The sequence below is a fragment of the Podarcis raffonei genome, chromosome 16, assembly GCF_027172205.1.
Source record: "Podarcis raffonei isolate rPodRaf1 chromosome 16, rPodRaf1.pri, whole genome shotgun sequence".
NCBI lineage: Eukaryota > Metazoa > Chordata > Lepidosauria > Squamata > Lacertidae > Podarcis > Podarcis raffonei.
In genome coordinates, this window is record NC_070617.1 from 18896174 (window position 1) to 18913734 (window position 17561).

Below are 17561 nucleotides of genomic sequence, written 5' to 3' on the forward strand. Positions count from 1 at the left end.
TTGCATCAGGAGCCCAGAGTCTAGGAAAGCTTGGGAAATGAGGCTTTTTGGCTGCAAACAGGAGGATTAACAGGCACCAGTGAAGTCCTTATACCAGAGGATCCCCAACTTCCATTCTCACACATCTGTAGTCCCTGGTGGGAAGGAAGGTAGCTTCCCCCTTGTGCTTTAACTGCCAGCATCCCTCTTCCCTCACACTCCAAAGAAGAGATGAGCCACTCACATCCTCTCTTTGATGTCCAGGTCTCTCACCAGCTCGTCCCTCTGGTTCACCAGCGACACCAGCTCTTCCAGAAGGAGCTGCTCCCGCTGCTGTTGAGCTTCTGTTTTGAGCCAGTCTGGAGTGGGGAGAGGCATAGCAAGAAAGGTTGATCCACCTTCCAAACCACAGATATACAAAGCCATGTACAGATGTACATGTGTATATTAAAAACCGCAAATAAACCTGGGCGTGCAACACACACACTGTAGGACGGTTAAAACATCTGAAGACTGAAGAGAACAATTTTGAAAACAGCAGTAGAGAAAACCAAGACATTGGAATAAAAACCAAGTACAGAATAAATGGCAGAATAAACTTTTTTTTAAAAGAAAGAAAAAAGGAACACTGAAACAGAACTTTCATTTTGCCACCCTGCCCTGCCACCAAACTTCCTAGATCTCTCCATACATACTTCATCAACATCCCCAATCAGGAAATGCTCCAGGGGGCACAACAGCCCAGCAAACTGGGCCTGCTAGAGAAGCACTGACACAGCCTCCCAGACCCCCTTTCCCTCCAGGTCCCCTTTCCCAATCCTCCACCCTGGTTTTCAAGTCTTCACCTTCAATAGCCATCATGGCTCTCAGCTCACGGCTCAGGAGTTCAAATCGCCGCTCCAAGTCTTGCTCTTCCATCCTGGAGAAGAAAGGAAGAGGCTGCGTTCAGACACCCAAAAAGTACCAGTAACTCCTCTTAGCAGCAGCTGCTAAGAATTACAATTCCCAGAGTTCCTGGGAAAGAGACACTGGCTGTAAAACCAATATGGTAGCTCTGTGAGGGGAACAGAGGTGCACCAAAGACACCTGGCACCCGTAATAAACTATAATTCCCAAGATTCTTTGGGGGAAGCCATGGCTATTTAAAGTGCTTTAAACATATGGTGTGGATGTGGCCTTGGATCACATGAGCGAGCCATCATGCTCCATCAAGCAGTGAGTAAGGAAGTCCCGCCCCCTTCAGTGCTGCCATTTTCTCCTCCCACCGCTCCCGCACTCACAGCAATTGCAGCTGGTCTTGCCGTCGGATGAGGGCATTCTTTTTATTCACCAGTGTGAACCATTCCTGGATCAGCTCCTCCTCCCTCAGTTTGTCAGCACCTGAAGTAGATCAGGGGAAGAGAGGTAGGGTGAGGATCTCTGATGATCTGTCTTCCCCAACATCTGGAACATTTGGACATTTGTCACTCCCGAGAATTTTACAATTGTGAGCAACTTGCCCCACCCTTAAAGCCATATGTGACATCAGATGTGTAGGGGGTAAAAAGACAGGGCTGCAAAGGGAAAACCAGCGTGCTGCCAACTGTTCAATGCTAAGCGGGACTTGCAAGTGTTTCACTTTCAAAGGGCTTCATTTTCAGTACCCATCAGCGCTGATAGCAAGCCCACTTTCGTGGCTGTGCTAGACAGCACCGATCAATGCTGAAAATGAGTCCCTGCCCAAGGGCCACATGCAGGGCTGGATTTAGGTTTGATGAGGCCCTAAGCTAAGGTAATGGGGCCCTTTATATGTCCAGCTGTTTGTCAACAACAAATTGTTGCTGTTTTTTGTGTTGAATATATGCTACTATATGGTAATTTATGGACCTAAAGCCATTTTCCACTGTTCCTGTATGTAGGTTTTTGTTTTTTTAATTATCTTATATTTTGGAAATGTACATCCAGCTTTCCCCCCTTTAATTTTATTTTGGGGCCCCCAAGAGGGTGGGGCCCTAAGCTATAGCTTGTTTAGCTTATATGTAAATCCAGCACTGGCACATGTGAGGTTGGATGGGTGCTTGACGGGCTTGTAGGGGTGTTGCATGTCACTGGACATCTGTGGGTGGGGCCTGGGGTGAGCAGGGACATTTAGAAACACAGGAAGGGTGCGCCCAGGAAGGGGAGGCTTTACCCTCCCCCTCCCACCTTCCTCCCCATCACAGGAATGTACTTTGCACGGGCAGGAATTGTACATTCAGCACAGAGGCAGCAAAATGTGGGGAAGGTCTCTGCAGGTTTGCCCACTCTCGTTCAGAGTTTCAAGCAGGGGTCTTTCCCAGCCCTACCTGGCAATGCCAAGAACAGAACCTGTGAACTTCTGCATGCAAGGCAGATGCTCTACCCACTGAGCTGTGGCTCCCGTCCCCAGTTTTCCTACCTGATTCCATAAGGCCCCGCAGGTCCTTCTCCACCACAGCTGCTCGCCCATCGATTTGCCGCTGTTCATTCTCCAAAGCCCGGAGTTCAGCAACCACGTACTGGCTGGTGTCTTGGAATCTCTAGGGTGAAACCACAGCAGTCATTAGAGGTGGTGTCTGTCCTGGGATGGGGTGTGTGAATGCCACCCTGGGGCATGGAATGGGGCAGGGAAGAGCTAGACTGTTGCTTACAGAAATGATATCTCAGAAAGCAAAAACGCCTTGCTAGAGACGAAAACAGGACCCAATGTACAAGAGGACATTCAAACCCGCTTTTTTACCTGCAGATTATCCCAATCTGCTTCCTAGTGGTGAGAGTATGACTTTCAGATCTGGGAGACAGATTTAATCCTGGTTGTTAAAAGTCCCACCTCTGCCACTGGGCGGCTTTGGGCTTCTTTGCATTCCGATTCAGCCTCAGGTGCCCAATCTAAAATTGGAACAACAGTGGCCAGCCTCACAGGGTGGTTGTGTGCTGAAAAAAACCCCTACACAAAGGCTGTTCAGTGCTTTGCCAATTTAAAGGTGCTGTAGAAAAATGAAGAAGGTGCAACTTATTCTCATTGAAAAATCTCCTTTTTTTGTCGGTGCAGAACTATTTAGGCAGTGATGGCCACCAATTCAGATGGTGTTAAGACTCTATGAATCGAAAAAGAAGATGCTATATGTACTTTTCCTTGTTTGTTTTGTAACACAAGAATTTTTTAAATAAAAACTAATTAAAAAACAAGAGAGGATTGGACAAATTCATGGTGGAGAAGGCTATCAATGGCTATTATAGCCAAGGTGGCTGTTCTCGGTCTCCACTGTTAAAGGCAGCTATGCCAGTTGCTGGAAACCACAGCAGGGGAGAGGGCTCTCATGCTCGGGTCCTGCAACTGGCTGGCCACTGTGAGAACAGGATGCTGGACTAGTTGGAGCACTGGCCTGGTCCAGCAGACTCTTCCTATGTTCTTTGAGGAGAGGCTTTGCAGGCTTTGGACGTTTTCATAAGAAGGAACAGTAAAGCACATTATGAACAGGCCCAGACAGAGGGGGCGCCATATGGGCCACTTGGCCCGGGCCTCCGATTCCAAAGGGGGCCTTGGTCAGCATATTCACAATCGCAGGGGATGCACTGGGGCGAACGCGGAGGGTTCAAGATTTGAAATAAAATTATTTGGCAGCATAACTTTTGTGAAAATTATTTATATACTTACTTATTTATAAGACTTCAGTTATACCCAGAGTAAAAAAAAAAGGGAGGGGTTAACATTATCTACCTGGCCTGGGCCTCTGCCTGGCTCTGCAAGGTCCTGATTATGAGCAACAGATGAAGCAGCCTTGTAGGAAAGCAAGCCATTGATCAATCAAGCCCAGTATTAGTTACTTTTGACTGGTAGCATCTCTCACAGCTCTGCAACCTGAGATCCTTCAAATGTCAAGGATTAAATCTGTGACCTTCTGCATGCAAAGCATGAGATTTGCTTCTAGGTTACGAGGCTCTTCTCTTGTAACACGCAGAAAGAGAGGAGAGACCACGAACTGCCTAGAAAACAAGCCCCATCCCACGGTTAGTAGAATTAGTTACCCAAATCTCTCCTGGGTTACTCATATGCTTTCTAGAACAGCTATGAGTGGCAGGTAATGAACAACCAACCAACAACAATTGCTATCTTAAAACTAAAGGGCCGTTTCACACAAGCCCGGCTCCTGAAATTAGCAATTGATTTTCCCCCGCACCAGAGGCAACCAGAAGAATGCAAGAGCAAGTTTGCAAGATTAAGCAACAGGCTCATCTAGAACACATGTATACCCTACATTTAAAGCCCTATGATTCCACTTTAAAACAGTCATACCTTCCCCCTAAAAATTATGGTAACTGTAGTTTGTTCAGTGGCCTGAGAGTTGTTAGGAGAACCCTCACAGAGCAAATGTAATTTTTGTATCACACCCATGTGATTTGGTTGCCCCAGCCACTCTGGGGCAGCTTCTAACAGGGTATACAAAAACACAGCAGCAGCAGCAGCAACAACTACAATCACAGAACAGAACATCTCACGTTAAAAGTGTCTCGATACAGAGCTGCCTTCAGGTGTCAAAGGAAAGTCGCATAGCTATTTATCTCTTTGACATCGGGTGGGAGGCCCCATAAAGAGACATTGAGTGTTAAAGCATTCTGGCAACTGTAGCTCTGGGAGAGGAATAGGGGTCTCCCGACATCTCTCAGCACCCTTAACAAACTACAGCTCCCAGGATTCTCTAGGGGAAGCCATTCCTGTTTAACGTGGTATCATAGCACTTTAAGTATCTGGTGAGAATGTGGCCCTAGTCCAGCAACTTGATCTCAAAGCGTTCTCCAGATGCTTATGGGAAGTCTGCAAGCAGGACGTGAGTGCAAAAGCGCTCTCATCTCCACTTGAGACTCCCAGCAACTGCCTCCGACAGTGGAGGGAGAATGCAACCATTGTAGCCAATAGCCACCCATAACTGGTGAGAGTTGAGGAAGGCAGGCAATTGGTCCAGTTCCAGCACTAATTAGCAGGGAAGAGGCCCCTAGGAGGCATGGAAGTTGGCTAAGAGCCATATGCCACCTGGGGCTGCCTGTATGTGCCACGATGCCAAACTCTGCTGCCACCCACCCACACAGAAAGGTCTCCACTCCCCCGGGAAAAAACCCTCCTCATAAGATGGTGGCAACGTCCCCAACACATCAGCATCTTTGGGCAAATATGAGGTTTTTTGAGGTTTCTGTTTCCAATAAAGGAACTTGGATGACTCACTCGCTACGAACATGGCTGGTTTGGGTAGGAACTGAAACAGCTTCCTATGCAGCGCAGCAGTCATGTGGTTCCCCTAAGGGCCTAAGGCCATGCAATTTCCTGCGGGGACTTGTGCTCTTGGACACCTTCCTTAAGAGCTAGAAACTTGTCAAGTGTTAAAGCCAAGTTTCTTAGGATTCTGAATGAGCTGCCCAACACAACTGCGGCTAAGAAGAACCTAGTCTAATATATGTTGCTCATCTCCTATTACTGGAGGACCGCTCTGGTGAGTTAAACCAAAGTTTTATCTAGATCAGGACACTTATATTAGCAGTAGTCAGCCCAATGTTTCTGTGAAGCTCATGGACACAAGGAGCTGAATTTTGACTACGGTTTGTCCCCATAATCTGGGAAATCAGAGGTAGATTGCCTTAGGACATGGAGGCTCCATTTAGTTATGTTTAACTAAATGGTTAATAATAGCTGCAAATAGTCTCCAGTTATTCATGCTTTTCATGCCGTTGTTAAAGAACCCCCAGCCAGGCAAAAAGGGACACCTATGAGGGCAGAAATGGATCAGATTTTAGGATTTAAAGTCTCCTCTTTTTTGGAGGGGGGAATGTGTATTTTATAAAAGCTGTGGTGTTAGGGGGACTAGCTTCCTTTTTCTGGTGTGCCTTTTTTACCAGCTGAAACAGCTGCTAATCAGAGAAAGGCTGCTTTCAAATGAGGCGGTTTCGTTTTAAATCAGATCTTGCTCCAAAAGCGATTCTAACCTCACGAGGCCCAATTATTCCCATATCTTACCAGAATCTCTTCTTCATTGGTGCTGATCTTCAGGCTGGTGTCCTGGGGCAGTTCCTGGGAGGTAGCAGTTGGAGGGGCTGTGAAGAAGAGAACCAGAGATAACCAGTCTGAGCTAATTACAAGTTTTTTTGTACCCACCTCTTTAGTTCCAGCCTACCAACTCTGCAAGGATCTCCAAACTCACCTGGGTGCCGCTGAACTTTTGGTCGGGGTCTTGAGCCCCCATCGCTAACATCCTCCTGGGAGAGGAAGAGAGAGGAGAGAGAGAGAGGGAGAGAGAGAGAGAGAGAGAGGAAATTGGGTCTCAGCAAAGCAAACAGAGTCATGTAACTTTCATCTTTGAAAAATATTGAACAGAGTCAGGAGACAGAAGTGAAGAGGCTGCATTCTCCCCCCCCCCCCAATGTTGTGGGAGCCTAGCTCCCATCACCTGCGGCCATGTGCCAAGTTGGCTAGGCTGATGAGACCTGGAGTCTCAACTAGAAGGCACCATGAGTTGGCACCCCAACCTCCCAAACCTGATGTGCACCAGAAGATTTGGACTACAACGCCCATCTGCCCCAGCCCTCCTTGCAGGTGTTGAGTCCAAGATATCTGGAGGCTCCCAAGCTGCTACAGAGCACCAGAGCAAGTGTTTAATTTATACATTTAAACCAGGCATGGGCAAACTCGGCCCTCCAGATGTTTTGTGACTACAACTGCCATGATCCCTAGCTAGCAGGATCAGTGGTCAGGGATGATGGGAATTGTAGTCCCTAAACATCTGGAGGGCTGAGTTTGCCAATGCCTGATTTAAACAAACAACCGATTAGTATTGCCTTAAGAGGGTGGGGAACCTTTGGCCCTCCAGACATTGCTGAACTGCAATTTCCATAAGCCTTGGCCATCAGCCATGGGACTGACAGGAGTTGTTTTAATGCAATGTCTGGAGGTGAGAAATTGAAAGTTTTCAGTCAGAATTTTCGCCTAGACAGGTCTATGGTCTTTATGCTTTCACCATGCGATGGCACATTCATAAAAGAACATGGAAACATGGAGATGGCTGGCAAGCGAGCAAGCCTTGAGCAGAAACCAGCCAGTAAGGGGTGTTGCCAGCTGCCCTGATCAGCTGCAAATGCAGAGAGGTGACGAAGGCATTAAAGGAGAGAGGTCAGACTTTATCCGTCTGGCCTGATACTGTCTGCTCTGACGGGAAGCTGCTCTCCTGGGTGTCTGCCAGAGGTGAGTATATTTCCCATTACCTCCTTCCTGATCTTTTGAACTGGAAATGAAAACATGACCTACAGCCCATTACTAGCAGACTATTCTACAGCAGGTGCATCCAGCCTAGCTGCCTGCACTAAAATTAGCAAACCAAGCATAGAAGCAGTGCACATAAAAGGCACGTACTTGGGAAGCAGAAGATCAGTGCTGGCTCCAGGTTTCCATCAAGATGGCCTCTGTATGGCTCCCCCCACCCCACTTCCTTTTGGGCCAAAAGGCTCTGAGAATCGACAGTCTTCCCTCTACAGGGGTGTAGGCCTTGGCAGCTGCATCATGAACCAATCCCAGTCCCAGCCCTGCACAAGACATACCTAAAACAGATTCTGGCCACATTCGCACCATAAATTTAAAGTAATGCACTGCCACTTTAAACAGACATGGCTTCCACACAAAGAATTCTGGGAGCTGTAGTTTGTTAAGGGTGCTGAGAGTCATTAGGAAAACTCCAATTCCCCTCACACAGCTACAGTTCCCTGAGTTCCCTGTGAAGAGCAATTGTTTGTGAAACTATTCTAGGAACTGTAGCTCTGGGAGCGGAATGTGTATGTGTGTGTGTGTGTGTGTGTGTGTGTGTGTGTGTCTGTGTCTGTCTGTCTGTCTGTCTGTCTGTCTTATCAACTCTCATTACCCTTAACAAACTACAGCTCCCAGAATTCTTTGTGGGGAAGCCATAACTGCTTAAAGCAGATGTACTCTCTGTTGCGGTAAGAACAAAGGAGAGTCTCATGGCACTTGAAAGCCTAGCAGATTGATAGTTGTGGGACCAGAATTCACTTTGCCATCTAAAATGGCTGGATATCGTGCACAAACACACATATCCCAAGTACGGAGAAAGAAGTTTTTATTTTATTAATTAATAAAATGATTAGTAGTTCACCAGGACAACTCAAAACTGAGAGACACACAAAATTTTAAGCTTTCAATGCAAACACTGTTATTGGATCATCTGTGTACAGAGCAAAAACCACACGGAACAACCCGTTCGCCAATGAGAAACAGAACAGAAAATCAGGTTAGGGCAGAGACAGGGAGGCCTGCAGCTCTTCCAGATGTTGCCTAACTGCAACTCCCATCAGCCCCAGTCAGCACAGCCAATGGCCAATGATGACACAAGTTGCTGTCTAAGAACATTTGGAGGGCCACAAGGTCCCTAATACCAGGGTTAGAAGGAATCAAAGGCTGTGCAGCTAAACTTCCAAGACACGGGACAGCACCACACCAACAATGCACCCAGTTTGATTCACGAAATCCAAGCAGTGTTCCAAGAGGGTGGCAGCTGTTAGAAAAGGCAGCCGAAAAGGCCCAGTTCTCGAAACCTGTCCATCAAACCCAACCACCAAATTTCAAAAGCAGGAGACCAGTGCCAGAGCTCAATGGTACCTGGAAGCCAAATGGGCAGCTTTGGCTGTGCTGATGGAAATGAAACTCTGCATGTGCCCAGCAGCACTCTCTCCACAGCAGCATGTTTTTCAAAGCCAAAAGCTTGGATCTGAAGCAGTTGCAGGGCCAAAGCTAGGCCTAGGTTAGAACCTCCTAGATCAAGCATCCCATGCTATAAAAGCTCTTAGTTCAGCAGGGCAAGGGGTTAGCAAAACCAGAAGCACAACGATAAAAAAGCGGCCATGCAACATTAACCCGGCAACACGCCCAAGCAAGCTTGTCCAGTGTCTCCTTGGGAGCTCCACTCACCATGGCCAGCTGCCTGGCAGGGTCCTCAACCGGGCTCCCCGGCTCCCCTTCGTCCATCGACAGGGACTCGCTTTTGAGCCGTGAGCGCCGCTTCTTCACCAGGTCTGCATCCCGCACATGGGCGAAGGTGGACTTGGCAGCGTGGGAGCGTGGGGGGGCTACCGGGCCTTGGCTCCCTGTGGACAGTGCACGCTGCAAGGGGCGTTCGATGCTGCCCCGCGACGCAATCCGCTTCAGCCGCGGAGGGGGAACCAGCTTCTCCCCGTTGCTGGTGGGCGGCTTCCCCTCAGGCCTTGCAGCTTCTGTCCCAGAAGCCTCTGCTTCCGCACCCTGAGCGAGAGTAGCCCCATTGGCCAGCAGCTTCCCATCGGGCTTTGAGGCAGCAGTCTCAGCGTCGCTCAGGGCAGAGACCTCTTCCTGCTGCCGTTCAGGGTTTTGACTGGCCTCAGTGCCATTAGCCACAGTTTGTGCACCAGGCTTCGGGGCTTCAGTCCTAGAATCCACTTGGGCCTGAAAACTGGCCCCACGTTCCGTGGCTGAATCAGCTGCAGTGCCATTAACAAGTGTGTTCCCATCAGATTGGGAGGCCTCCGCCTTAGTGGGAAGAGACTGTGTGTCTGCGGTACTCTCAGCCACAGCCTTCTCATCAGAATTCGCACCCTCAGCTTTACAGTCCACAGTTCTGAGGGGCTCCGGTGTGGCTTCATCGGCTGGCTTGACAGCTGCACCATTGACAATTCCCTTCTTGTTAGCTTCCGCCATGTTCACTGCCTCATGGGCCCGATCTAGTTCCACAGGCTGTAGTGGCTCAGCACTGTTGGCTTCTGCCACCTTGTCCTCTGTCACAGCTGCCTTCCCAGAATCCTTTGCAGCATCTGCCTTCTCCTCGCTCTGAGAATGCTCAGGGGCAGCATCCTCCAACTTTGGCTTCTGGCCTTCATCTGGCATGGTGCTAGATGCCTTTGCCACCCCAGAGTCCTCTGGGCCCGACCTGGGCTCTGTCTGGGAGGCGACAACGTGGAGGTGCTGGGAGTAGAAGTCGGCAGGATCAATGGAGCCAGACGAGTCTGTGTCGAATTTGCCCACCTTGTAGGTGGTCTGGTTGCTGTTGGCGGCAAACTGCACCACGTTCAGCTCTTGCCCGGTGAAAAAAGCCCGGATTTGGCAAAGGTATGTCATGACGATTAGCCGGTCGGGCACAGCCAGGAAAACCATGTCGGCAGGGTCCATCACCCGGGAGATGCCCAGTGAGGCAAAGCCATCAAAGGCCTGATTACGGAAGGAGAGAAAGAGAGAGGAACTCAAAGAGCCTGTTAAAGCCTTTTCCCAACCAAAGGGCTTTTTCCACAGCAGGGTTTTATTTATTAACATCATGCTCTCCTCCCCCTCCCCCCCTACTGCATTTTTCAAGGGCTAAAAAAACCTTTCTGCGCATATATATCCCATCTTTCTTCCAAGGAGCTCAAGGTGGCATATATAGTTCTCCCCATTTCATCCAATTCTGTGAGGTAGGTTGAGAGTAAATGACTGGCCCAAGGTCACTAGTGAGCTTCAGGGCTGAGTGGGGATTTTAACCCAACCTGCCAATACTCTAACCACTACACCAACTTGACACTATTACTCGTTTTACATGTGGGAGGGCTGACAGAAACAGAGGCCTCCTGCACCTGTTTTGTCCACTCTGGGCCACCCCAGAGTTTTCTGAATTATTTATCCCCAGAACAACCCTGTGAGGTCGTCTAGGCTGAGTAACTTTGACTTAAGGCCACCCAGAAACTCAATAGCTCAGCTAAGGATGCAAACCTCTCCCCGACAAAGCCTTGGGACCTCCCTATATTAAAGGTGTCCCTCTTAAGCATGTCCACGCAACAGCCCAATTTCTTCTGGCTCAAGGAAAGCTGGAGCTACAGACTCACCAGTTTATTGTTCTCTTTGATATCAAGCGGGTCCAAGGCTTCGTAATTGCTGAATGTGGGAAAGGGGGAGAAGCATAAAGTCTGTGAGCAGGCTTTGACCTGGATCACCTGGGACCCCAAAACTTTCTATCACCACCACCACCACTGTCCGTACTTGGCCCTACTGCCACAATGACCCCCAACCTTTTCTCGTTACCTCTGCTTAAAACAGTCTATCCCCGGGTGCCTTGATCTCTTGTCTATCCCTATGCTTCTGGATGTTTCATTGCTCAGGCCAGTAGACACCCGCCTCCCCACCCCATTCACAGGGGGCTCTTCTCCCTCCAACAAAGCCTTTTGCACCACTGGAGCAACCCCTATCCATTGGCTGGCTGGCTTTGAGGGGTGCATTCATGGTGCCCTGCAAGCCTAGCTTTGCAAGACTAGACGACCCTTCTATAGTTCTATGATTCTAAGGCAGATTCTCAAGTTCTTCACATTTCCTGCAGTATCTCCTCAAAGGCAGATTTGTTGAGGTTTCTGGAACATGCAAATGCACATAAATTCAATGGGAAAGGCCCATAGTTCAGGGACTTTCAATGGAGGAGGTCCCAGGTTCCATCCCTGGCGTCTCCAAGTAGGGTTGGGAGATTTTCCTGCTACAGGAAGTCTACGCATTACAGAACTAGCTGGACCAATGGTGTGACTTGACAGAAGGCAGGCCGCTTCTACTACACTGATTTTCTAGAAGAGATAATGAATACAGACAACATTCTTTAACTAGGTTAACTGTAAGAGCCACAGGCAGGACACTAGACCTTTGGGTCTGCCATCAGGACAGCTCCCGTACGTGTCAGTTCTCTGCCACAGTGAAACAGCCATGCAACTGCCACCACGGGCTCCCATCAGAACAGCAGCTCTGAACGCAAGACAACTCACATCTTCTCTGGGTGGAAGTGATGGAGGATGGCACAGAATGCCAGCCCATTGCGCCAAGACGTGGTGAAGTTGGTGATGCGGACGCCCCGGGAGCCTGCCGTCACTTCCTGACACCACTCCAGCAAGGACTGGCTGGAACTCACAAGCGATGGGCTGGTGGGGGAGTCAACCTAAAAAGGGTGGGGGAGGGGAGGGGAGAAGCTGGTCATGGGTCTGGGTGAAGGGACACTGATAGCTCCCTCCCTGCACCCACAATTGTGGCAAAACTTTCTAGGTCACGGGTGGGGTGTTGCTGGGCCACAACTCCCATCGTTCTTGGCTGTCAGCCACATTGGCCGAGGCTGGTGGGAGCGACAATGCCTGGGGAAAGTAGCAGTGAAGATCGCGCTTGCATGCCATCCAGCCACTGCTAATTGGGTCTATCAGCATTTCAGTATGCTTGTTCACGCACAAGGGTTAAGATGGATATACAACTATTAAGGTCTGCTCAAGATGCTCAGCTCATTGTCCCAGCGTTAGCTTCTGCTGGGTGGACAGCAACACAGCCATTCAGCCATTCATTCATTCATTCTCTCTCTCTCTCTCTCTCTCTCTCTCTCTCTCTCTCTCTCACACACACACACACACACACACACACACACACGTCATGGAACTCCCTAACTCCCTTTCAAATAACACTCAGATGCTCCCCACATTGAAGCACCAGGTAAAGGACCTTTCCATTTGCCTTTGGGATGCATCAAGCATTTAAAAAAATGAATTCTATTGTTTTTCTGCCTACTATTGTTACTCTTTCCTGCACACTATTGTGTACTGCCATGCGTGGGATATGGTACTGTTAGCCAATCTGCTCTACTGAGCTTGTTGGAACCAACACAGAGACACAAAGACAGAAGCACACACACACACGTATATACATGCAGGACGGCTGTAGCTTTCTGCTTTGCATGCAGAAAGTCCCTGTTTCAATCCCCGGCATATCTAGATAGGGCTGGGAGAAATTCCTGCCTGCCTGAAATCTTGGGAGAGCTGCTGCCAGTCATTGCAGAGACAACACTGAGCTTGATGGGCCAAGGGTCTGACTTGGTATAAGGCAGCTTTCTATATAGGCCGGGATGCAAGCAACAAACCAGCAAATATCCCTGAAGCTGCCCATGGGCAGTGGCCATGGGGCACGCTGCTTCACCTGTCCCTCTGCAGCATGCTATGATCGCTGGGAGCCCCAGCTGGGTCTCTGTAGGTCTTCTGCTCTACACTGTATTCCTGCCACCCCTCCCCACTGGAGGAAATTAGGAGCCATCATGAGCTCTGCCTCTTCTGTCTCAGCAGCACCCTTCCTGCTCCAAATCCTGCACCCAGTTTAACTGGTAAGGTTCAACACTCACTGCTCCAGAATCGAACACATTTAAAAGGAATGAGGTTCTGGGATCCCATAGTTTCAAGTTATCTTACAACAAGGCTCCAACCACCATGCTCTGACCTCGGCCCTCCTATCACCACTTCCTTATATACAAAGCAGGGAGTGTCCCACAACAAAACCAGAGTTAGCTGCACATTGAGAAAGCAGGGGAGAGAATTGGCCATGGGTTGTCGACAGTAAGGAGGATGGCATGGCGCGGCCTTCTGTACCTGGGATTCGCCTTGAGCTCCAAGGTCTGTTGCTGTGCCACGGGGTGGGGGGACTGGTGCCAGAGTTTCCTGGCTGGACCGGGCACTCCTCTCCTTGAGGGAGCGGGGAGCTGGGAGAGGTAAGGCAGGGCCCTGAGGTGATGGAGGACTTGGGGGGTGAGGAGCTTCAGTTGAGACTACCGCTTGCTCTTTGTTCCCCAGTGGCAAATTATCTGCCTCTGTGCTGGATGCTTTTTCTGCCTTGACCTCTCCGCTGTCTGACGGACTGCAGCTCTTCAGCCATTCTTGGCCCATCCCTGCCCCATTTAAGCTGGGGGCACTGCTCTCTGGAAATTCCAGGCCCGACGCCTCACTCCTACTGTCCCCATCTGGCTTGTGCGACTCCGCTGCTGCTGCTGTCTCCAGAACACCTTCTGGCCCTTCCTCTCTGCCATGTTCTTCTTTGCACTGCTCTTCTCCATCCTCAGAAGCCATACCTTCCACTTGAGCAGCTTCCTCTTCTGCCGCCTCCTCCTGAGAGGTCCCTCCAGAAGCTCTTCTCCCCTCAGCATTCCTCCCATCACCTGCCTCTCCTTCCTCCGGTCCTGAAAACACAGAGCCTTCCGGCAGGCTTTGGAGACTGCTCTCAGCAGCTGCCGTTTTGTCACCCACATCCCTACTCCTCTCAGGACTGGGTGGGGAAGTGAGGACCGGGATGGGCATCTCTGCCATGCTCACCTCTTCCACCTCTTCCCTGCCCTCCCTTGCAGGAGACAGTGGCGAGTCTGGCAAGGTTTGAAGGCCGCTGCCACCCACCCCAGCCAAATCTTCCGCTGGCACAAATTCCACCTGCTGCAGAGACGCTTCTGGGGAAAGGCTTATTGGTGGGCTGGGGCCTTCAAGCCCCTCAGACACTTGGCAACAGCCCATCTCTGTTTTGTCCCCTATCCAACTTTCCTCCTGTTTAGGAGCCTCCTTGACAGAAACAGCTTCACATGCCTCCTGGCCGGTTTCAGCCTCAATCTGCTCCCTCTCCAGTTCCAAAGGGGGCATCTTTTCCACTGCACAGCCCAGCTTGCCATCAGAAAGCTCTCCTTTGAAAGCAACCCCCTCCTCCTCCACCACCCCACTCCTTGCTGGGCCAAACGGGGGTGCCTCAGACAGGCTGCCATCTCCAGGAGTCCATGTCCCCCCTCCCCATCGCTCCATCTTCACCACAGCGCTACCCCCACCAGGCGAGACAGGAGCAACTGCTAACAGGGATGGCTCTCCTGCTGTGCTAGTCGCTGCTTCTTCAAAAAAAGCAGCCATGGGCGAAGGCCCCATGAGGGGAGACAAGGCCATGAAGGCCGCATCCGAAGACGACCCCATGGACTCTGCGTCATCGGTGACTAGGAGGGGCCTGTGTTCAGCGAGGCCTGAGTCTTCTGCAAAATACATCACCACAGAACCATGGGTGGGAGAGGAGGGTCTTTCTGTCAGGCTCCTGAGGCCTAGTCTTTCCCTAGGCGGGCTATCTGGGGCACAGGGCACGCTGAGGGGGTTGAAGCTGTCCTCCACCAAAGATGTGGCCACCTCTGCCGAGGGGCTTGGAGACTCTGGGGACAGCGGCATCTTCTCCAGCCTGCGTTTCCGCACAGGGGGGGCCTCAGGTGCCAACGGAGGCGAGAGAGGGGAATCTGTGGGGCCTGGAGGTCCCCTGAGGGGGCTCTTCTTCCTCCTCTGTGGCACAGGAAGAGGGTTCTGCTCTCTGGGTTTCCAGATATCGCCAGGCCTGGAAGCAAGCAAGAAAGGCAAGTCCTGAGAAATTGGCCCCAAAAGGACAACACATCTTACTTCAGCCAATGAAAAGTTCAAATCCCTTCCTGGGTGAGAGTTGGGATGGAGCCACCACTGTCTCCCAGCCTCAACCTTTTCTGTTTTCCTACCAGCATTCTCCCTTGGGATCCAAACTCTCCATCTCTGCTCTGAGACCCACTTCACTGCCTGCATGTATATGCAGGCAAAAAACAACAACCATCACTTCCCCAACACTGCTGCCTTCTAGACTGACCCTGGGCAACAGCAGCCCTGTTTGTTTTTTGCAGGTTAGCAGAAGCAAGCATTGGGAAATGGTACAGGACAGTGCAAAAGTCCAGAGAGAAATGGAAAAGACAGGCATGGTGGGGAAACAGGAGAGACAAGGGCAGAGAATGCAAGTCAGAAAAAGGACCTCAACGACATGGATAGGGAACCTGCAGTCCTCCTGTTTTTGCACTACAGCTCCCATCAGCCCCTGACCATTGGCTACCCCTGTTCTTTGTGGATTATTCACCCCAAGGACCCTCCAGATGTTGCTGGACTCCAGCTCCCATCAGCCCCAGACCACACAGTCAAAGGTAAGGAAAGTTGGGAGTTGGGAGACTCACAATGTCTGGAGGACCAAAAATTCCCCATTCTTAATTCAGAGCATTCCTATGGTGTAGAACAGACCCATCTAAGCTCTGGAAGCCACACTCAAACGACTACATCTGATGCCCTTTAAAATGTGTTGTGGGAGTTTTTGTTCGTATTTTTAATATGTGTTTTGTGTTTTGTTTATATTGCAAGTTTATGTTGTGAACCGCCCTGAGATCTACGGATGAAGGGTGGTACACACATTTTAATAAGAATAAGAGTAAGAATAAGAATAAGAAGAACTTCAGGTTCTTTTACAAATGACCCCTGCCCAAAGCTAGCTCTAGATCACCCCTGCCAGTTTTTGAAATATGGAGGGAGATAAAAGGAACTTGCTCCCCACCTCCTAGATTAGTGACTGTTCTTAAAAACTAAGAAGGGAGGGGTACGATGTGACTGAGTTGGGACTTGTGGGTGTCATTATGGGACCCTATAGCTCCTCCTCCAACCATAATTTGAGCACTGATCCATGCAAGGGATTATGCTGCCCATCCATTTAGGTTATTAAATACTTTCTACATATTTATTTCAAAGCGCCCAGAGGATGTTACGTTACGAAGCAGCAAAAAAATGCTACAATTAAAATAGCTAACGTATGGAATAGTTTAAACTTATGGAACTCACTGCAACAAGATGCAGTGACGGTCACCCATACAGGCATATTTAAAGTGGGATTAGACAAGTTTGAGGAGGGTAAAGCTATCGATGGCTACTAGCCACGGTGACGACATATGCCCTCCAGCATCAGAAGTGGCATTCCTCTTTAAGGAGCAGCATTGGAGAGGGGTCCCTGCACTTACAACCTTCTCCCACTGGACTTCCCACTGGGACATCCGACCAGATGCTGGACACTAGGTAATAATAATATAGGTAGCCCTTTCGTCTGACCAAGTAGCCAGGCTCTTCTTACGAGAAGAAAAGGAGAAACTCGTGCAAAATCTGCTACCACAAAGTGAATCAGAGCAACTGACTGCCCTCTTGCACAACAACCCAGAACCCTTCGCAACAAAAGGGGTTTTGTTTTGTTGCTGTTGTTTTAAAGTTCCCTACAGAGGCAAAGCAGGAGACCAGTGGAAACCAGCAAGCTGGACCAGAGCACAACACCAACTTTCCCTGCTTGTGATTCCCAGCAAGTGGCGTGTTAGAGGCATTCTGCCTCTGATCCTGGAGGCCACAGACAGCCTCACTCTCCATAAATTTGTCTAATCCAGGATTTCCCAAACTTGGGTCTCCAGCTGGTTTTGGAATACAACTCCCATCATCCCCAGCTAGCAGGACCAGTGGTCAGGGATGATGGGAATTGTAGTCCAACCCCCCCCCCCCAAAACACTACTGTTGGAAATCCTTTGGGAAACCTTGATCTAATCTAACCAGATCACCACTATGGGAAGCCTGAAAGCAGGACCTGAGCTTGAAATTCTCAACAACTGGTATATGGATGCTTTGAAATTGCCCCCTCCCACACACACCTAAGCAAAGCCATGTAGTCGAGACTCATTTTAAAGAACAGTGCTGGGGAGGAGGGAATATGTTTTTTGCAGTGGGGCAGTGCAGTGTCCTGCTTCCTTCCCAGCCCCACCCTCGTCCTTCTAAGCAGCCCAATTCCCCTCTCCCCAACCCCTCCCTGCCCTGAGAGGCCTCTCACTTCTCTTTTCTTCCTGCGAGTGGAACAGTCTTACTTCTTCCTAGCCTTGGGGGTGGGGTAGCAGGGACAAACAGCTATATCTGGCAAGCACCTTCACACCCAA

General features: G+C 49.9%; 2 protein-coding genes across 6 annotated transcripts in view; both read right to left on the bottom strand.

Annotated features, from left to right (window-relative positions):
• PCNX3 (pecanex 3) overlaps positions 1-17561 on the bottom strand; it is a 139465-nt gene that overhangs the window by 110087 nt on the left and 11817 nt on the right. The gene's annotated exons all lie outside the window — the stretch shown is intronic.
• Positions 1-17561, bottom strand: part of EHBP1L1 (EH domain binding protein 1 like 1) — a 41817-nt gene that overhangs the window by 2186 nt on the left and 22070 nt on the right. For 4 of the 5 annotated variants that reach the window (XM_053369641.1, XM_053369640.1, XM_053369644.1 and 1 more), the window contains 10 exons: positions 13399-15151; positions 11770-11939; positions 10852-10900; positions 8936-10204; positions 6168-6222; positions 5984-6060; positions 2396-2516; positions 1260-1359; positions 825-898; positions 224-338 (listed from right to left, as the gene is read on the bottom strand). In XM_053369641.1, coding sequence (XP_053225616.1) covers positions 224-338; positions 825-898; positions 1260-1359; positions 2396-2516; positions 5984-6060; positions 6168-6222; positions 8936-10204; positions 10852-10900; positions 11770-11939; positions 13399-15151 — 3783 coding nt within the window. The remainder of the gene's footprint in view (positions 1-223; positions 339-824; positions 899-1259; positions 1360-2395; positions 2517-5983; positions 6061-6167; positions 6223-8935; positions 10205-10851; positions 10901-11769; positions 11940-13398; positions 15152-17561) is intronic. The other variant, XM_053369645.1, reaches the window with a different exon arrangement.